Here is a 21,893-nt window from a genome sequence, read left to right on the forward strand (position 1 = left end):
AGCCCAAGAATGTGTTTACTGAACCAGCTTCCTAGCACCCAATGGTGACAGAAAAAGTAAATATTTAACTCTAATACAGGGAGCTGAATGTTTCAATGAGTATGAAGTATGACAGCAACACCAACAAGACACCCAACCTTCAATAAAAGAGTGGAATAATGAGGAGAGTTTATCAGAGATGAAGATACTTTAGTTGGAACTTGAAAGATGAGAAAGTGGCTAAGTGGATGAAAACAGAAAAGAGTTGCAAACAAAGAAAACTGCATAAATAAAATAGCACAACTATGTTGAGGAATCACACACACTACAAAATTAGCATGTATGTTCAGAAAATTACAAATACTTCAATACAGCTGAACTAGGGTAACAGTAAAGACTGGTAAACTGGCTCAAAACATGAAGGACCTAAATTATGCTATGCTGAAGAGTTTGGAAGTTATTCTAAAAGCAACTGGAAAACAAAATACCAAAATTTAGGCAAGGTTGAGACAAGAGATTTGCGTCTTCAGAAATATCAATTCGGCAGCAACACAGAAAATGGGGGGGGGAGGGAGGGAGGGGCTGGGGGAGCACAGAAAACCAACCAGAAGACTACTGTAAATGTCCTGGCAAGAAATATGAGCCTATCAAATAAGGCAGTATAAATATAACCTTGGAATTGTTGGGAGGCTGGAGGGAGGAATCTAAGATTCTTAAGTCGCCTGTAATGGGGATGGCACCACAGAAACAGGCTGTAGGGAATGACAGACACTAAACAAGCTCAGTTTTGAACAGCATCATATCACTCACTGAAGACCTATTATGCATCCAGGACATACATATAATTAGACATACAAACTAAACTCTTACTGGTGTCCCTAAACTTTTAATATATGCACAGCAGATAGGGCTTAAAATGTGTGATGTGTAAAAAGAGGACTGTGTGTGCGTTTTAGGGAAAAGTTGAATACGCCATGAAGAAGAATGGTAGGTCTCCAAACAGACTGGTCTGGTAGAAAGAGCACACGGTAATCACCTTCAACATACATCATCTGAGACCATAAAGCATGATAGCTCATTTTTCTGACCCTGCATTTCCTCATTCGTAAAATGGAAACGATGAAAACCAAAAGAGTTACTGGAGATTCAAATCATACGTAAAAAAGACTAAAACAGTTCCAGCACACAGCTTATGAATTACATGTCATTATTACTTCTAGATACAGAAAGGCAGTACTCAATACTAAAATTACTTCTAGATCTCACTGGATACACTCAACCTATCCTAGCAACCTCTGCTCAAAACACTAACATTTTTTTATTAAAACAGAGATAATTAACGTAAAGGAGATCACTGCATCAGAAAAAAAGTCAAATGATTTCCAAGATCTTTTTCAATACCAAAATTCCACTGCAAGTGTATTGGCCAATTCACTTTCCCTTAATTCAGTACAATAAATTAAGCTCTTTTTTTACATATGTATTTTTCTTTGAATTTTTCTTAACAATTTTATTTATTTATTTGTAACTAAGCTCTACGTTCAATGTGGGGCTTGAACCCATGACCCCAAGATCAAGAGTCACATGCTCCATAGACTAAGCCAGCCAGGTGGTTTAAACCTATAAAAATTTCAGGGTTTGAAATTTGGAAACTACAAAACACAAGATGAAATCGAATTACCCATAATCTCCCCACCCACCCAAATAAAAGCAATAATTTGCTGTATTTCCTCCCAGTCCTTTTCCATGTGCACCACTCTTCAGGGATACAAAGAACTTTAAGTCCATTTTCTGGATAATAAATTAACAACTGAAGGAACTGTATTCAATATAAAATTAGTCTGGGGTGCCTGGCTGGCTCCATCAGTAGAACATGCAACTCTTGATCTTGGGGTCGTGAGTTCAAGTTGCATTTAGAGATTACTCAAAAAAATAAAATGGGGCGCCTCAGTGGCTCAGTTGGTTGACCGTCCAACTTCGGCTCAGATCATGACATCACAGCTTGTGCGTCAGGCTCTGTGCTGACAGCTCGGAGCCTGGAGCCTGCTTCAGATTCTGTGTCTCCCTCTCTCTCTGCCCTTCCCTGCTTGAGCTCTCTCTCTCTGTGTCTCTCAAAAACAAACATTTTTTTAAATTTTTTTAATAAAATGAAATACACACACACACACACACACACACACACACACACACACACACACACACAATGAGTCTCATCTGATTTGTGTCACCCAAACACACCACAGCCCCAGCTTTAGCACTCATTTGAGTAGACACTCACTGAAATTCTCATCTGGAAAAAAATTTGTTTATAATTTCTTTCTCAGTTCATGAAACTAAGTTTCTTCATAGAAAGAACAATATATTAATTTCATTGGTTTGCATTTTACTGGGCTTCTGACACATACAAGTAGGATCTCCTTAATTTGGCCAACTGGGGAAAAAAGAACAATTTGAATCAATAAATTCTTAGCAAATTAAAGAACATTTTTTAATTAACAGCAGGTATGGTGCTTTTAAATACATACAATACCTAGAATTAGGTTAATGAACTGTTCCCTTGTTAAAGTCCTTAGGGAACTTCCTTCAACAGAGAAAAATGATATTTCATTAGTGGATCAACTGATTGTATATTCGTGACATCTAAATAATACAGTTACCTGAAAACACCTGTTCTCTATAATTTAAGTATACCTCTTCCCAGGGTTGTAAACAAATTTATTTATGCTGTTAACCTGAAAACACTTCATAGAGAAGAAAGGTACTATCAGTTTCAGTAAAACTTAGAAAAATTCCAAATCCAGCTAAACGAAATTAGTCAGAGAAAGACAAAATATCATATGACTTCACTCATATGAGGACTTTAAGAGACAAAACAGATGAACATACGGAAGGGAAACAAAAATAATATAAAAACAGGAAGGGGGACAAAACATAAGAGACTCTTAAATATGGAGAACAAACAGAGGGTTACTGGAGGGGTTGTGGGAGAGGGGATGGGCTAAATGGGTAAGGGGCATTAAGGAATCTACTCCTGAAATCACTGTTGCACTATATACTAACTAATTTGGATGTAAATTTAAAAAAATAAAATTAAAAAAAAAAGAAAAATTCCAAATCCATGGTGTAAAGTTGTAAATAAACTAACCGTCCCAAGCTTATTTCTAAAAAGCACTGGCACACGTATGACAAAAAGTCTCAACAAAACGGGTACAGAGGAAACATACTTCAATGTGATAAAGGTCATTTATGACAAACCCACAGCTAACATCATATCATACTTGAGGGTGAAAAGCTGAAAGCTTTTCCGCTGTGATCAGGAACAAGACAAAGATACCCATTCTCGCCACTTTTATTCAACACAGAACTGGAAGCCCTAGCCACAGGAGGTAAGAAAAAGAAATAAAAGACATCCAAATTGCTAAGAAAGAAAGAAACGGTCACTACTTGCAGATGACATGGTACTATTACAGAAAAGACCCTAAAGAATCCACCAAAAAACTATTAAAATAAATGAATTCAGTAAAGTTGCAGGATACAAAATTAACACACAGAAATCTGTTGCATTTCTATTCACTAACAAGGAACTATGACAAAGAGAAATTAAGAAAACAAGCTCAGGAAGCCTGGGTGGCTCAGTCAGGCATCTGACTCTTGATTTTGGCTCAGTTCATGATCTGAGCCTGCTTGGCATTCTCTCTCTCCCTTTCTCTCTGCCCCTTTCCCACTCATGCTCACACTCCCTCTCAAACACTTTTTTTTTTTAATTTCATTTACAATTGCATCAAAAATCATAAAACACCTAGAAATAAACTTAACCAAGGAGGTAAAAGAGCTGTACTCTGAACACTGTAAGACCTGATAAAAAAAAATTGAAGATGACACAAATAAATAGAAAAGTATACCATGCTCACAGAATAGAAGAATATTGTTTAAAATGTCTACATACCCAAAACAACCTACAGATTCAATGCAATCCCTATCAAAATATCAAGAACATTTTTCACAAAACTAAATTAATCCTAAAATGTGTACAGAACCAACCAACCAACAAACAAAAAAACCACCATCACCAAATAGCCAAAGCAATCTTGAGAAAGCACAAAGCAGCTGGAGGTATGCTCCCAGATATCAAACTATACTGCAAAGCTATAGTAATCAAAACAGTATGACACTGGTACAAAAAGACACAGATCAATGGAGACTAGAGAGCCCAGAAATGAATCCACACATACATGGTCGATTACTCTATAACAAAGGAAGCAAGAATATACAATGGGGAAAAGATAGTCTCTTTGATAAATCATGTTGAAAAAACTGGACAACTATAGGCAAAAATATGAAACTGGACCACTTTCTTATACCATACAGAACAAAAAACTCAAATGGATTAAAGACCTAAATGTAAAAGCTGAAACCATAAAACTCCTAAAAGAAAACAAAGGCACAGTAAACTCTCAGACATGAGTCTCAGCATGTATTTTTGGATCTATCTCCTCAGGCAAAGGCAAAAATAAAAAAAATAAAAAAAACACAAAAATAAACAATCAGGACTACATTCAACTAACACAACGTTTTCATGGTAAAGGAAACCATCAACAAAATGAAAAGGCAACCTACTGAATGGGAGGTAATATTTGCAAATGATATAACTAATAAGAAGTTAACATCCAAAAATATATGAAGACCTCGTACAACTCACCACCAAAAAGACAAATGATCTGATTTAAAAATGCAGAGGACCTGGATAGGCATTTTTCCAAAAGACAAACAGATGGCCAACTAACACATGAGAAGATGCTCAACATTATTAATCATCACAGAAATGTAAATCAAAACCACAGTGAGATACTCCCTCGCACCTGTCAGAATGGCCAGTATCAAAAAGACAAGAAGTGGGGTGCATAAGTGGCACAGTCAGTTAAGCATCTGACTCTTGATTTCAGCTCAGGCCATGATCTCACAGTTCATAAAATCGAGCCCTGCATCAGGCTCTGCACCAACAGCAGAAGCCTGCTTAGAATTCTCTCTGCCCCTCCCTTCCTCTCCCTCTCTCTCTCTCAAGTGCATCAACTTTAAATAAATAAATACTTTAAAAATTAAAAAAAAAAAAAAAGACAAGTAACAAGTGTTGCTGAGGTTGTGGAGAAAAGGGAATCCTTGTGCATAGTTGGTGGGAATGTAAAGTGGTACAGCCACTATGGAAAACAGTATGGAGGTTCCTCAAAAAAATTAAAACTAGGAATTCCATACAATCCAACAATTCCACTTGTGGGTATCTATCCAAAGAAAATAAAACACTATTTCGAAAAGATATATGCACCCATATGTTCACTACAGCATTATTTACAATAGCCAAGATACGGAAGCAACCTAAGTGTTCACTGATAGATGCAGGTATTAATAAAGATGTTGTGCATATATTTACAACGGAATATTACTTAGCCACAAATGAAAAAGTGAAACCTTTCCATCTGTGACAACATGGGTGGTCCCAGAGAGTATTCTGCTAAATGAAATAAATGGTACAGGAAAAGACAAACACAGTACAATTTCACTTATAGGTGGAATCTAAAGACAAAACAAGTGAACCAACAAAACAAAGCAGAAACAGACTCAAATACAGAGAACAAGGTGGTGGGGGGATGGGGTAGAGGATAGGCAAAGAAGTGAAGGGGATTCAGAGGTATAAATTTCCAGTTATGAGACAAGTAAGTCATGGCACAGTAAAGGGTCATATACAGAACAGTCAATAATAGTGTAATAAGTTTGTATGACAAATGGTAACTAGACTTATCGTGGTGATCACTTCATTCATGTTTATGTCAACTCACTATGTTATATACCTGAAACTAATATGTCAACTATACTTCCATAAAAAATTAAAATTTAAAAGTTATAAAAAAAAAAATACAGGGGTGTCTGGCTGGCTCAATTGGTAAAGCATGCGATTCTTGACTCTTACTGGGCCTAGAGCTTACATTAAAAAAAAACAAAAAACAAAAAAACAGGCCTACAGAAAAGTGCCACCAGACATCTGGAATTTGTGATTCAGATCCTGGGTCTGAATCAGTCATTAAAAAGGTAAAACCACGGGTGCGCCTGGGTGGCTCAGTTGGTTAAGCATCTGACTTCGGCTCAGGTTGTGGTCTTATGGTTCATGGCTTCAAGCCCCGCATCAGACTGGCGGTGACAGCACAGAGCCCGCTTGGAATCCTCTGTCTCCCTCTCTCTCTGCCCCTGCCCAGCTGTGCGTGCACATGCTCTAAATAAATAAATAAATAAAAATTTTTTAAGAGGTAAAACTACCTTGGGGCACCTGGCTGGCTCAGTCAGTTAAACGTCCAACTCTTGATTTTAGCTCAGGTCATAATTTCATGGATTGTGGGATTGAGCCTCCCATGGGGCTCTATGCTGACAGCTTGGAGCCTGCTTGGGATTCTCTCTCTCTCTCTCTCTCTCTCTCTCTCTCTCTCTCTCTCTCTCTGCCTCTCCCCTGCACCTACACTCTCTCTCTCTCACACACACACAAAATAAACTTAAAAAAATTTAAAAAAAGGTAAAACCACCTTAAAAATAAATCAATAAATGAAAATTTTTAAATTAAATTAAATAAATAAAAGTACTGGCATCAGTGAAAAAAATTCCCATTATTTCTGTATCTGTACATATGAAACTTATGCCCTTTTAAAAGTCTTTAGGTACCCAGGGGCACCTGGGTGGCTCAGTCGGTTGAGCCTCCAACTTGGGCTCAAGTCATGATCTCACAGTTTGTGAGTTCGAGCCCCATGTCAGGCTCCATGATGACAGCTCAGACCCTGGAGCCAGCTTCAGATTCTGTGTCTCCCTCTCTCTCTGCCCCTCCCCGGCTCACACGCGTGGGCGCGCGCTCTCTCTCTCTCAAAATTAAACATTAAAAAAAATGTTTAATAAATCTTTAGGTACCCAAAAGGAATGAAAGCATACATCCAGACAAAAACTTGTATACAAAAACTTGTCCATCAATCGACAAATGGATAAATAAAATGTGGTGTGTATCCCTATATAATGCATTATTATTAAACAATAAAAAGAAATGAGGTCCTGATACATGCTGTAACATGGAAGGACCTTTAAAACATGACACTAGGGGGGGCGCCTGGGTGATTCAGTCAGTTAAGCGTCCGACTTCAGCTCAGGTCACGATCTCGCAGTCCGTGAGTTCAAGCCCCGCATCGGGCCCTGGGCTGATGGCTCGGAGCCTGGAGCCTGCTTCCGATTCTGTGTCTCCCTCTCTCTGCTCCTCCCCCGTTCATGCTCTGTCTCTCTCTGTCTCAAAAATAAGTAAACGTTAAAAAAAAAAATTTTTTTTAAAAACATGACGCTAGAGGCACCTGGGTGGCTCAGTTGATTAAGCGGCTGACTTCAGCTCAGGGTACGATCTCATAGTTTGTGAGAGCCCATACTGGGCTCTGTGCCGACAGCTCGGAGCATGGAGCCTGCTTTGGATTCTGTGTCTCCCTCTCCCTCTGCCCCTCCCCCACTTGCGCTCTGTCGCTCTCTCTCACTCTCAAAAATAAACATTAGAAAAAAATGTTAATAATAAATAATAAATCAATCATGATGGTAAGTGAAAGAAGCCAGTCACAAAGGACTACATATTGTAGGACTCCATTTATATGAACTGTTCAGAACCAACAAATCCACAGACACAGAAAGTAGACTGGCGGCTGCCAAGGACTGGAAGTGAAAGTTACTGGATATAGTTTTTTGGGGTGCTGAAAATGTTCTAAAACTGTGATAATGGCTGGACAACTCTGTGAATACATTAAAAACCAATGAATTGTACACTGTAAATGGATGAATTATGTATCAATAAAGCAGTTATAAAAAAAATCTTTAGGGCCCTCAATTTCCACAAACCTAAGAATTTTCCCGATGAGATTCATAAAAACACTAAGAAGGGTACTTTAACCATAAAAGAGCACTTACTGAGGGCATTAAATAGACCAAGTCTTCTGAAACCATTACTAAGGCACTTTAAAATCCACAGTTCTCCAAAAATATGACATGGAAAAAACATGGAAGAGCGTTCCTCTGCAATAGGTCCAGTAACTCTTCAACTGCAGACTTTATCACCAATGCCAGGTACACCCTTCAGGCCCAAGGTCTTCAGTCCAATTTCCAAACAGTAAACTCACCCCATCTGAGGCCAATCACTGACCATCACTTCTCAAAACAGTAACAGGCAGGGCGCAAACTGCCAGAGCAGTCCACTGAGCCAAAGCCACACTCTCGCCATGGCCCCTTACTATATTCCAAAGACGAAGAAACTGAACATAAAAGACAAAGCAAAGAGGGCCACAAATTCCTCAACCAAAAAACAAAAACGTTACTTACCCTATCCTCAGCACTAACTACGCTCTTGGAAATGTATTAATTGGTGGGCCTATGTTCCTCTATGAACGTTAAGCCACTCCCTAGAACGGAGAGATTCTAAGCAAGTGCTAGAACTTTTTTTTAAGTATTTTTTCCACAGTACCCAAAAGCATAACTCTGTAATCAGGCTCAACCTACAGAAAGTATTCAGTAAATGCTGTTGCCTCAGAGAAAATGGACACACACACAAAAGATGTGTCACTCTTGTGCAGCAACAGAAAAGTGCACTGAAAACCAGTATCACCACATTACTTTACAAAACACTTCAAACACATCTGAAACTGAAATCTCTTCCTGAATAACTGCTGTGGTTTTCTCTTACGAAGAGTCTCATAATTTGCCACATTTCCCTCTTTTCTTTGGCCACAGGGACACCCAGAGCAAATTCTGTAACTCACCAGTCTGATACATATTTATAAATTCTAAAATTACCCCCTTCATTTTGCTGACATACCCTTAGTTTCCCCACGGTTACATCTCATTACCACCTATCTTATGTATTTTTTTTCCCCTAATTCCACTCCAAACATCTTCTGAAACAAAACAAAGTAAAGATGTGTCACAAACTTCTGCAAGTTGCCATCTAGGGGGCACATACAATCAAGTACCACACACAGTATTAGTAAAGAGCAACTGACTGAATGCTGTTTTGTTTTGTTTTACACTGGAACCCAATTCTTAAAAATGGAAAATAGTTCTAGTCAAAGAAAGGGATCCTTTGACTGTGTACATAACACGTTGAGTCTTTGTGAACTCCAAATATAATGAAAAAGGCTTCAAGATATGAAAGCACAGACTACTCAGCTTTAGGGGATGCTGTTCAATGGCAATGGCCCAAATGCTGAAACATCTAAGCAATCTACCCAAAAAGACAAGAGACTCATAATCTAGCACAATCATTTGGCAGGGACACTAGAAAAAGATCTCCAGGGAACGAGGAGATTCTCAGTATGAGGAATACTTGACATCCCTCCTAGTTTAACACAATATTGTTAATTACAAATGTAAGGATTAACTAACAGACACTGGAGACTATGGACAGACATATCAAGGGTAAGTGTCAAGATACCAACAGAAGATGACAACACCAAGTGAAAGAAAACAGAGATACAGAGTCAAAGAGAAGGTTCACGCATTGAATTCTGCCAGGCTATCTAGAATTATCTCCCACCGACTAACTGTCAATCTATGGTGGCTACTGATATATCCTAGTGCCAAAAGACGACTAGCAAAAGTGAAAAGGATCTGTTGAGTTGTCCTCTAAATTTCTTAAAATCTTTTAAGTTTATTTATTTTTGAGAGAAAGAGAGAGAGAGAGAGAGAGAGAATGGACAGGGGAGGGGCACACAGAGACAGAGACACAGAATCTGAAGCAGGCCTCAGGCTCCGAGCTGTCAGCACAGAGCCCGACACAGGGCTTGAACTCACGAACTATGAGATCATGACCTGAGCCAAAGTAGGAGGCTTAACTGACTCAGCCACCCAGGTGCCCCATCCTCTCAATTTCTTTTCACCCAAAGTAGAACTCCCCACCTCTGTTCCTTAAAATCCAGTTCAGAGGCCACACAGTTCAATTGGTCAACCCTAAAATTTTTTTGCTATTTCATCACCCACTTTATCTCACAGCAGTTTACAGAGAAAACAGATTTCACAATAAGAGAATAAAACAATCACAAGTCAAAGACTTGACCTTGGGTTTTACATGATGAAACTTTTAATACTATTCAAAATAAAAGTTCTTCGGTTATAAAAATCACTGTTAAAAAACACAAATTTTTTGTAGGCAACGTTTTTTAAAAATATTATTTACTCACATAGAAAAATGTGCTTTCTAGTATTTTATAATACCTTGATCCACATCCATTGTCTTGTTTGCTGTGGTTAAGTTTAACAGGCCAAAAAACAAAATTCATGAGATTTCTTAACCTCACTCTCCTCCAACGACCTCAATTTGACCCATAAATGGGGAGAAGGGGGTCCGAAGTTTCTAACTATGCCAAATATAGTAATTTTAAATATTAAAATAAGTGACAATATGTTTGTATTCTTAAGGTAGAAAGAAAGACAAATACAAAAAGACCAACCATAAAGAGTTTGCACACTACAACTTTTTAAAATAAACACACAAATCTAAACACATTCCTTACCTCAAAATTATTTTTATGGTGTCTAAGTTTCACCTAATTTTAAATATTTATTCAAAGATTTAATTTAAACATTTTAATTTTTAAATTTAAATTATTTTATTTTAAGCAAATTTTAAAATATTTAAAATTCAATTACTTTACATTTTAAATAAAGTTTTCAAGATTTTTAAAGTAGTGCATAGGGACGCCTGGATGGCTCAGTCAGTTAAGCGTCTGACTTCAGCTCAGGTCATGATCTCGCAGTTGGGGAATTCGAGCCCCACATCAGGCTCTGTGCTGACAGCTCAGTGCCTGGAGCCTCTTCACATTCTGTGTCTGTCTGTGTCTGTGTCTGTGTGTCTCTCTCTCTCTCTCTCTCTGCCTCTCCCCCACTCACACTGTCTCTCTCTCTCAAAAATAAATAAACATTAAAAAAAATTTGTTTAAGTAGTGCATATTACCTCAACACATGTTCTCAAGCTGTTGTTTAAGCCTTTAAAGAACCTCATGCTGATTATGTTAAGGTTTATACTTAGAAAATAAAACTTGCATATTAAAAAAAAGTCACATACATATTTAGGCACAGCTTACAGAGCTCATCATTAAAAGAAAGGAAAACTCAGGGGCGCCTGGGTGGCTCAGTCGGTTGAGCATCCGACTTCAGCTCAGGTCACGATCTCACGGACCGTGAGTTCGAGCCCCGCGTCGGGCTCTGGGCTGATGGCTCAGAGCCTGGAGCCTGCTTCCAGTTCTGTGTCTCCCTCTGTCTCTGATCCTCCCCTGTTCATGCTCTGTCTCTCTGTCTCAAAAATAAATAAACGTTAAAAAAAAAAATTAAAAAAAAAAAAGAAGGGAAAACTCAGACACTATGAGAATTTCTACATCAGGCAAGAAAATCCTAACTTCAAAAGGAAAGAGAAAGGTTTTTTTTAAGTGAAAAAACCTGATTGTTCATAAATGCAAGTAATAATGAGAGAAATGGCCATAAAGTACCTGGCACAATAGTTTCCTTCCCTCCAACACTATTGACTGGCATCATAGCCTGTGATATTCTTTTACTTCACCAACTCACTTTGATAAAAGCATTCTGCCAATCTGATCTTAAATGTTGTTCCATTTTGCCAAAAGGCCTTTAAAAAAAAAAAGGCTAATGAAACAGGCCCACCAAACAGTAATAATAGCCCAGGGTTATGGCAGAATGTGCTGGCAAGTCATTCTGTCTCAATATAGGTAAGTTTCCCACAATTACTACTTAGAATACACATGTAATAAAAACAAATCTGAAAAAAAAAATAGACTTTAGCATTAGCGTTCCTGTGGAAAAAAAGGACTCTTGCAATTCTAGGAGAAATGTCAACATTATTTGTACTCCTCTCCTTATTATCAAGTTTATCATCTCTAAAATTCAAGCAAAATCATGGCTTTTAATTCTCTGACCTCAGAATGTGCTACTTTGTTGCAATCACTTTGTTTGGTTTGGTCTAGTTTTTAAGGCTGGAACTCTTCCCGGGGAGAGGCAGAAATATAGACTGAGCATGGGAACTGGAATAACAAAGACCTGATTTCAAAATCGGAGTTTACCTGGTAACTAAGTTTCAGTTTCTCATCTCTCAGAAGGAATACTACCTCCCCCATGAGACTGTCCTGAGGAGTAACTACAGGAAATAATATATGGTCCAGGGCCTATAATGTAAATGCTCAGCAAATGTTTCTATCACCATCAGTGGTTCCCACCTGACAGATCAAACACCTTTTTACTCCTCCAATCAGTAACACTGGCTGATGACGGCAGTGACTCTCCACCTAAAGATAAGCCCCTCCGCTCTTCAATTACCCTGCACTCTGCCTCACCTGTTACCCGGTGTTTCCCAGCAGGATAGCCGCGCTCTAAGATCTACTGTTTTACCCGAGTACAAATCTGAAGAACTTCTCGTCCTCATAACCATCAACACAAAAATTACAGACACCGCCAGGCAAAGCAGCATGAAAAACACAACAGTCTTTGCCCTGGCATAGTTCAGACCAACAGATGAGATCAACACGAAAACTAGTAAATTACAATACACTATGATGACTGCAGAAGAGGTAATCTGTGTGCGGCCCACAGCCACAACACAGCAACTACCCTGAGTTTCTCCGACGCTGTTCACTGTATCATGCGTCTGGCCCAACAGAATTGTGTTGTGACGAGTGCCAATTCCAAGCTGGTTCACTGGTTTAGGTCCCCAGGGTATGGAACAGGTTTTGCCATTCAATGTTAACTCTAGTTTGCTACACGACCTGGATAAAACTGCTCAATCAGATATGATTCCTTATGATAAGGCCTAGCATAAGACACAGCCCAGACTAAGCCTTCAATAAACACTTGCTGACTTGCACAGCACAGCCAGATTTTTAGATCTTAGAGTTTTGCCAAAAACTAACCCAGAGTTTGATTTTCCCAACTACACAAGACAGGCAAGCACCTTGATTCTCCTTTAAGCTTTTACCCAATGGACTATCATTAGGAAAGCCAACATAAGATCTATAATAGAGATTTTTAAAACCAACATTTATGATTTCTAAACAGTGTTTAGCCAAATAAAGCAAAGATTACAGTCCTTTCACTTTTGCCCCCTACACAGATACCATCCAAACCAAACACCCCCTACTTTGGTCTTCCCACATGTACAGCTGCCTACAGCTCAAACTCAACAGGTGTATTACCAAATTTAATTATCTTGTCCCCAAACCAGATACTGTCTCTATTCCTTTTCCTCTATTACTTCATTTTCCCACAGACCTAAGATTTCTAATTCAGTCACCAAACTCTGTATTTCTCAGTCCCATACGTTCTTGACCATTGCTCACACCAGGGCTGTGAGAGTAGCTGTCCAGTTAGTCTCAACCCTTACCCACTCCCATCTCTTACTGCCAACTCAATCTTCCCAAACACCACTCCATACATACACACTCAAAAACCCTGCAGCCTACTGAACTAAATCTTAGCATTGGCATTCAAAGCCCTTCTCTTTGTGACAATGTCTTTTTTCTCCAATTTTATTTCAAAATTTATTTATTTATTTATTTATTTATTTATTTATTTATTTGAGAGAAAGAACGAGCAAGGGAGGAGTAGAAAGAGAGGAGGGCAGAGGATCCGAGGCAGGCTCTACGCCGACAGCAGAGAGCTCGATACGGGGCTCAAACCCATGAACCACGAGATCATGACCTGAGCCAAAGTCAGACACTCAACCAACTGAGCCACCCAGGCTCCCCACTCCTATTTTATTTTAAAACCAAAGAATTAAGGACTCATGCAATCAGTAAATTTCCTCTGAAGCTTTATTATACGCCGATTTCTAGGGAATAGGATAGTGAGATGAGTAAAATCTGATTCCCACCCACAAGACTCCAAGCAAATAGCAAATACACTGCCTTAAAGACAAAAAGTGTCCCAAGTGCACAAGAAGCTCCCACGTGTCTGACTTCTTAGTGTCCCTCACTTACACATGGTATGTGCTTTTGAAGCAGCACTGATATATACGACAGTTCCAATAAACCAGAGACGTATCATCAACATGCTCGATAAATCTCGTGAAGAAGAAGATAAATCCCACCTCTTCATTTCTAGTATGATAAAGAACCATGGCACATGGGCTGCCTTTTTTGAAGGGTCAGGCAAAGCACAATGAGAATTCAGATTTGCAAGTGTGCTTGTGCCTGATTTAATTCTAAGGCAGAACAGAAGCAGCAGGGACCTAGCGAAAGGCTGAAAGTTCCTTTTGCTAGTCAGTACTCAAGACACTGGCAATATAAAATGAACCTCTGCAAATTCAACCTATATCCTATTTCAAAGAATAGCCTGATTAAAACATTCTAAGCCTTTCGTCACTATCAGGAAGTTAGGAAACCTAGATCAAGCTGAACTCTCTTCTCAGCAAAATAACGCTGTGATTCCAGCTGTGGTTTTGGATTACTAAAAGTAAGCATGTTAAAATTCACCAAATGAAGCCAAGCACTTACAACAAGAGGACAAAGATGGCTGAAACCTAAAAGCCACAACCACTCCTCTGACACAAAACATTAAATATACCAGTTCTATTTCAAATAAATTTCACTTGAGCAGCTAATTTGTTATCAACTTCCTACTTTCAACTGTAACATCTTAAAAACAAAAGTCACCCACGCCCAACAGAAAAGGCTTTGAAAATATGGACACATCCTTTAACAGGCCAAATACGCCTGGGTCATTCAGTCGGTTAAACACCTGACTCCTGATTTCTGCTCAGGTCATAATCTCACAGTTCGTGGGTTCGAGACCCAGCTCTGAGCTGACAGTGCGAAGGCTACTTGGGATTCTCTCTCCCCCCTTCTCTCTCTCTCCCTGGCTTGTGCGCTCCCTCTCTCTCTCTCTCTCTCTCTCAAAAGAAATAAATGAACTTAAGAAGAAAAAAAGAACATATGTCAAAGGAGAAAAAATATTATTTGTTTAAAAAGTGTACCTGAGGGGCACCTAGGTGGCTCAGTCATTGTTAAGCGTCTGACTTAGGCTCAGGCTCACGGTCCGTGCGTTCAAGCCCCGTACAAGACTCTGTGCTGCCAGCTTAGAGCCTGGAGCCCGCTTCGGGTTCTGTGTCTCCCTCTCTCTCTGCCCCTCCCCCACTCGTGCACGTGCGCGCGCGCGCTCTCTCTCAAAAATAAACATTAAAAAAAGAACTGAAAAAAAGCGTACTCGAAAATGTAACGTGTACATCAAAACAATCTGAGGTCTTTTCTTAAATGAACTGGTTGTTACCTCTTCAGCACCAGAATGATAAATGATCCAGTGACAACATCACAACATTCATCCCTTAAAACAAGTGACTGTTAAGTTGGGACCAAATGAAATTAGCAGTTAGGCTTTTAAAGACATTCACTGAAAGCAGATATCCTGAGTGGACAGAAATTATAAAAGAGTTTCAAAGCTGAAATAGTGAACTTTTTTTTACCTGATGTTCTGCATGAATGTTATCCCCAGTAGGCCATCGATGTTTGCTATTATTATAGCCGCCTCCACCACTTCCTCCTCCCCCAAGCTGCTCACCATGCTGCCTCTGAAAGAAGTAGTCCACCATAGCGTCGTCTTGGGAACGGCCTGCAACTCCTATGGATCCTGGGACAGGGCTGGAGTGTGTCCCAGCTGCAAGAGCCTGATTTGCAGCTGGTTGTGGCTGCGCCTGCGACCCTGTTCCAGATGTCAAAACAACAGGCATGTTGGGATTAGCTGGTTCTTGAGGGTGATGTTTCAGGTGGGGGCTGAAAGAGTCCTGCCAAAGCACTGCTTTTCTCTTCAAGACACATGCAACGCTCATTCCACCAACACCTAAGGACAAAGAGGTTACAAGCGTTTAAAATTTGCATTTTTTAAAACATAATTTGATGTACATAATTTAATATATTTGCTTTGATAAAACAAAAATGGGAGCCCCATGTCTTTTGCAAAACCACATCTACAACCAATTTCTACCAAGCAGCTAAATGTTTTAGAACATACACACACAATTTTGCCAAACTGAAACCTCTGTTTATAAGTTGCTGGATATGGGCACATGTGGAAATAAATGTAAGTTGGTTGGTGGCAGGCAATCTGACAAGGTATTGAGATCAGAGTTCAATACGGCAACTTCAGGGAAGCCCTACGTTGCTACCAAACATAACGATATAGAATTGGACTCCAATCAATGGCTCCTCTACCCACCTTATTTACACCGTAAGCCAACTGGGACAGATACTTCTTCAATGAACAAGAGCTCTACAAAATATCATTTTACAAATGGAGCAGACAAAAGCCAATAAACCAAACAAAAATCCAAACCTAGTATACAATTAGCAATGACTCAGACTGCCTAAAATTTGAAAAGACCCTTTAAAATGTTTAATGTATTCATAGGATGCTCCTTGAAGAAACAGTAAGAACCCCCTGACCAAGCACAGCAACAGGATGTTCTTAGCCTGAACCATTTTAGCTGCTGTTGAATGGTGCGGGGGGGGGGGGGGATCAAAATTTTTTACCAATAATTTACAGTTGTAATCACATCATTATTCCCTTAAAAACAGGATGAGACCAAACCAAATTCAAACACTTTACTAGTATAGAACATCTCACTGTAAAAAAACAGATACCTCAATAATAACTGAATGGAAAACACAATGCACAGAGTATCATATCAGCCCTATTTTATAAATGAAAACACTAAGGGACAGAAAAGTTATGGGATGTGCCCAAGGCCACTCAGCTAGTGAGTTGCAGAGGAGGGATTCAAACCTAAATCTGTTTTGGGGGCACCTGACTGGCTCAGTCTGTGGAGCATGCAACTCTTGATCTCGGGGTTGTGGGTTCGAGCAGTGGATGTGGAGATAATTTAAAAAATAAAATCTATAGGGGCTCCTGGGTGGCTCAGTCGGTTGAGCATCCAACTTCAGCCCAGGTCATGATCTCGCACTTAGTGGGTTTGAGCCCCACATCCGGCTCTGAGCGGACAGCTTCGGAGCCTGGACCCTGCTTCAGATTCTGTGTCTCCCTCTTTCTCTGTCCTTCCCCCACCCTGTCTCTCTGTCTCCCAAAAATAAACATTAAAAAATATTTTTTTAATAAAACAAAATAAAATCTATAAATAAATAAATAAATAAATAAATAAATAATTGTTTTGTGCTCAAGCTTACTTTTGTCAGCCCCTTACAGATACTATATCTCTCACTTGCAACAACTCCTCCCTGGAAGGAACAAAGAATCTCCGAAATGTTACTATGAAACATTACTATTTATGTTCTTAAAACCAAAAGCTACATTTGTACACAAGAGAGAACATCTGTCAAACTGTGGGTGCTTAAAAAATTGCCACAAAGTAATCAGTAACCTATTAGCCTACCCCTGCCTATAGTCACTGGAGTCTAATTTCAAGACTATCAACTTAATAGTCCCACTGCTGCACATGCCTTCTCTCTACCAAGCTCAACTATAACGTCTCAAAAACAGGTTTACAAGATTTATGAAAAATCTATTAAGTTATTTCTTTATAGAATTAAACCTCCTGATAAAGCATGTGCTTCTCACAATTCATGTTTCGAAGCCAGAGACACAACGGAATTTGTAATTTGTTCAAAGCTTAACTTGGAAATGCCTAGTTTCAGTTAACAATTCTAATCCATCAGAACTTTACCAGGGTAGTGGGGAGCCTAGCTTTCTAGACTACAGTTTGTGCTTTCTTGAATAGAATCGTGTTCATGCTTAAGTACCAAAACCAGAAAATCATAGCTGTGTTTACCACAGGCTATTGCAAAGTGACAACCAGGCTAATACCTTCCCATTTGATTTTCAAATGAATTAACTGCACTTTTTTTATAGACGTATTACTGACACAGAGCCCTGTATTAGTTTCCAGGTGTACAACATAATAATTGGATATTTACATATATTTCAAAATGATCACCACAATAGTTTCTGGTTACCATTCATCAACCAAGTCACTGCCCTGTTAGTTTTCTTCTACAAGGGACTATCAATCTAATAGTCTATTCTAGGGTAAGCTAGGAGTCCCAAAACTCAAGTTTTACCACTAAATTAGCAACCTCTCGGAGCCTGTTTCCTCACCTAGAAATTGGAAGAAATCCTTTCTCTAAGACTCACAAATGTGTTTTGTTTGTTTGTTTGTTGTTTTTTTAATCAGAATAAAATTATAGAAAAGTTTTTGGTAAATTTAAAGTCACCATGCTGAGACCCCAGGAATTCGTTACCATCAGTGAAGGCAATGAAGCTCCAGTCTCTAAGAGGATTCCTAAAATAGCAAACGCAATCTTTAACTGAAATAAAAGATTTGCCACAATACATCTCTAACAAGGAATTTCCATATGAAAAAGGGTTACCTCTGAAACACAACTAAGTTCTAACAAGGGGTTGGGGAGGGGGAGGAGTTCCTCCAAAACAGTTCAAACAAAACAATTGGCTTTTGTAAAGCTATCTGTATGCCCTAAGACTTCCTGCTTTACCTAATGAGGCAAGGCAGTTTCTCAAACAAGAGAAAACCTGGCAGAAGGGACAGTTTGAAAGTGAGCAAATACCTAAGCAATTAACATGTGTCTTGGGTAGTTGTGTAATATCTTGGCAACTACAGCACAAAAATTAAGAAATCAGTCACTTAAATATTATAAAACATTTAAACTGCTGATGCCTTTTAGAGTTATAGCACATCATAAAAATCCTGTAAGCAACTAGAAGTGCTGATTCTATACTCTTCCAAAGTTTTCAAACTGTTCACACCGAAGTGTCTTTTTTTAATATCCCTAATAGATTTTATTTCAAGCAAAGGAATACGGTTTGATCTCTCAAAAGCTCACCTTTTCTTAAAAAAAAAAAAAAACAAAACTAAAATACTTAGTAGTATAAAAGGTGGTTTTTGTTGATTTTTTTTTTTTTTGCCACACTGAAAACAAAAAATTCTGTGATCATAAATTTACTTTAAAGCAGTTCATTTCAAACCCAAACTAAACTTCAAACCCAACTTCAAAAAGATGTGGCCTTGGACAAAATGCATTCAATTGTGGCTAAGGCAAAATACTAATTCAAAGTTCAAAATCCAGTGAGTATTTCCCCAAGGTCCAAATAAACAATCAACAGCCCCAGCGAGTGTTTTATGAAGTTAAAATTAGCAACGAGTCAAAATGTTTATTTTGTTTACTAAACGTGCACCGGAGCCACATACCTCGGGAGTAGGCTTGTTTTGGTGGGTTTTTGTGTTTTCATAAAACACACAAAACGCGAAAGCTACATGTCTATTGTTTCAGAAGCGGCTGACTTTAAAAACACAACCCCGAAAAACCCTCTCTCCACTCTCATCCTTAATCCCACGAAGAGCAGGAAGTGAACGGACTGGATTATCGACAACTAAAAACAGTGTTCTCTCAATTAGACAATGAATAACAATTCTTCAAGCTATGGGGAGGCTAAAACCTTCCCTAACACCGGGTCTCTCTCTCGTGTGTGTGTGTGTGTGTGTGTGTGTGTACGCGCGCGGGGAGGGGGGGTTGGAGGGGGTGCTACAGTGGGGGGAAAAAGTTCCAGGAGCTTATTCCTCACTTGACGTGGGAGTGGTACAACAAGGATAACAAACGATGTCTGTTTACCAAGAACGTTTGTGAGCACTAAAACTATCTGGTAGTGCGTATCTGTTTTCCTACTACCGAGGGGTGAGCCCCTCTTCGAGTTAAGACAGACACTCGCCAACCCTGGGAGGCTCAAAGAGGAAGAACCCACCAAAACCCAAGCTCTCACGGAGACAAAAGGCCACAAGCACCCAGGAGACTAAAAAGCGATCTGAAACTTCCTGATCGCCACTTCTCCACATTTAAGGCTCGCAAAGTTCCCCCACGGTGGGTCTCGCCTGTAGACAAGGGGCCAAGGCTGCTTCTAAAGCGATTTATTGTTCCTCCTGCTTCGACGCGGCCACGGAAGCTCAAGAAGTCGAAGAAAGCCAGGGTGGCCCAGAATTACACTTCATGGCCACACAGAAGACTCGCGGCTTCGCAAACCCATCAAAAAAAGCAACCCGAATGGCAACATCAATCTTCGGAGGCTCCAACAGGGCCCAGCAGAAAGGTACAGACACGTCTATGCCCACGGCCCGGGCCTAAACCCCCGGCATTTTCCTCGCTTCGACCCCGCTCCCCACCCCCTCCCTCCTTTGATAACAATAGGGGCCTTGCTGCTGACTCCAAAACATGTACGAGGAACAGCGAGTGAGAAGCCTCAGCCAGGGCCCCGGGCGGCTTTTCCAAAGCCCTTCTCACCCCTACAGCCGCTCTCAAACACCAATACAAAGGGACAACCCGCTCGCTGGGGGTCCGGAGCAGCGTTTGGGGCCGGCGGGGTGCGGATACTCACGGGCGGAGCGGTAGGATGAAGATGGATTTCAGCCCCCCGATCTTCTCTCTCCGGCGCTCTCGCTCCCCCTTACCTTTCACTCCGACAACATGGCGGCCCACTGGGGACGGGGCTGGCGCGGTGCATCCTGGGATAGGCTCTGGCCCCGGCTCCGGCGGTGGCAGCGGCATGTGCGGAGAAGGCAGGCGGCTCTGGAACAGGTTGCCTGGTTGCCATGCCAACCCAGGGCCTGTGTGAACTTGGGAAACTCGCAGGCAACACAACCGCTGCGCGCGCGAGTGCCCGCCCGCCAGACGAGCGCGCGCCGGGGACGCGCGCGCGCCGTGGCGGGAAGAAGGCGGGGTCCCGCGCCGGCCTAGGAGCGGCCGCGGTGTTCGCGACGCCCGGCCCCGCGCGCTCCCAGCTTCGCCGCCAGGTTGCATCGGCCTGCGGGGGTGAAGGGACGCCGACCCGGCTCTGGCTTAGACCGGTGCCGGCCTCGAACCCCTTTGCTGTAGCTTCCTGGCTCTGTGGCCTTATTTAATCTCCCTGCCTCCATCGCCCCATTTGGAGAAGAGAGAGGAAAACGAGAACAGCTACTCAACAGAATTGCCGTGCAAATTAAGTAAAACAATGTGGCTTCTTATTCCTTTTAAAGATAGCCAGCGCTGCTTAGGACAGGGCCCGGGACTTGTAAACTGGACCCATGCAGAGTTTGCGGGGTCCAGGGCAACGTGAAAGCGCCGGGCCCCTTGTTCAAAATTGTTAAGGAATTGCAAGACCACGGTAGCAAACAGGAAACCAAAACCGAAGACAAAGTCAACCCTGGTTGTAAGCACTCGTACTATCTTTTGATCAAAGTGACTTTTCCGATCAGTAGCGTTTGGTAAGATATTGTTATTCTATCTCCAACTAAGCCCAAGATAGATTGAAACCTTAGGCAAACCACACAATACTACAAAAGACCAGAAGGGGATACCGGGGAAAGCTTTATAATTGGACGAGGGAAAACGTTTCTAATGAGTCAAAATCAATAAATTGCTTTAAAAAGTGAAAGATGTTTAAACATCTGTCAGGAAGAGATGCCACCAACAAAGTAGAACAAGTTGAGAAAATAGCTTTAAAATATTGCAATATGCATGGTAAACAGATGGTTAATCTTCATGATAAATACAGACCGTCTCTAATCAATTAAAAAACCCGTAATCCAAAGTAAACAGACATCAAGTCATTAGTGGCCAATAAACACATAAAGATAACTAACTAGCCCGGGGGCCCTGGGTGGCTCAGTTGGTTAGGCTACTGATCCTTGATCTCAGCTCAGCTGATCCTTGATCTCACAGTTCCTGAGTCCCAGCCGCACAGTGGGCTCTTGCTGATGGCCCTGAGCCTGTCTGGGATTCTGTCTCTCCTTCTCTCTGCCCCTCACCTGCTTGTGCTCTCTCTTTCTCTCCCTCAAAATAAATAAATAAACTTAAGGGAAGAAAAATACCTAG

The 21,893-nt window shown here is 40.5% G+C and overlaps 1 protein-coding gene across 24 annotated transcripts in view; it reads right to left on the reverse strand.

Annotated features, from left to right (window-relative positions):
- The window catches only part of PUM1 (pumilio RNA binding family member 1), a 132,675-nt gene extending 111,969 nt beyond the window's left edge, over positions 1-20,706 (reverse strand). For 5 of the 24 annotated variants that reach the window (XM_027059858.2, XM_027059857.2, XM_027059856.2 and 2 more), the window contains exons 1-2: positions 20,492-20,690; positions 15,491-15,864 (exon numbers count right to left, since the gene is read on the reverse strand). In XM_027059858.2, coding sequence (XP_026915659.1) covers positions 15,491-15,864; positions 20,492-20,588 — 471 coding nt within the window. In that variant the 5' untranslated portion in view covers positions 20,589-20,690. Of the gene's footprint in view, positions 1-15,490; positions 15,865-20,418 lie in introns of those variants that run through there. The other 19 variants (XM_053210335.1, XM_053210347.1, XM_053210360.1 and 16 more) reach the window with 9 other exon arrangements.
- Positions 20,707-21,893: the final 1,187 nt, after the last annotated feature.

The sequence above is a fragment of the Acinonyx jubatus genome, chromosome C1, assembly GCF_027475565.1.
Source record: "Acinonyx jubatus isolate Ajub_Pintada_27869175 chromosome C1, VMU_Ajub_asm_v1.0, whole genome shotgun sequence".
NCBI lineage: Eukaryota > Metazoa > Chordata > Mammalia > Carnivora > Felidae > Acinonyx > Acinonyx jubatus.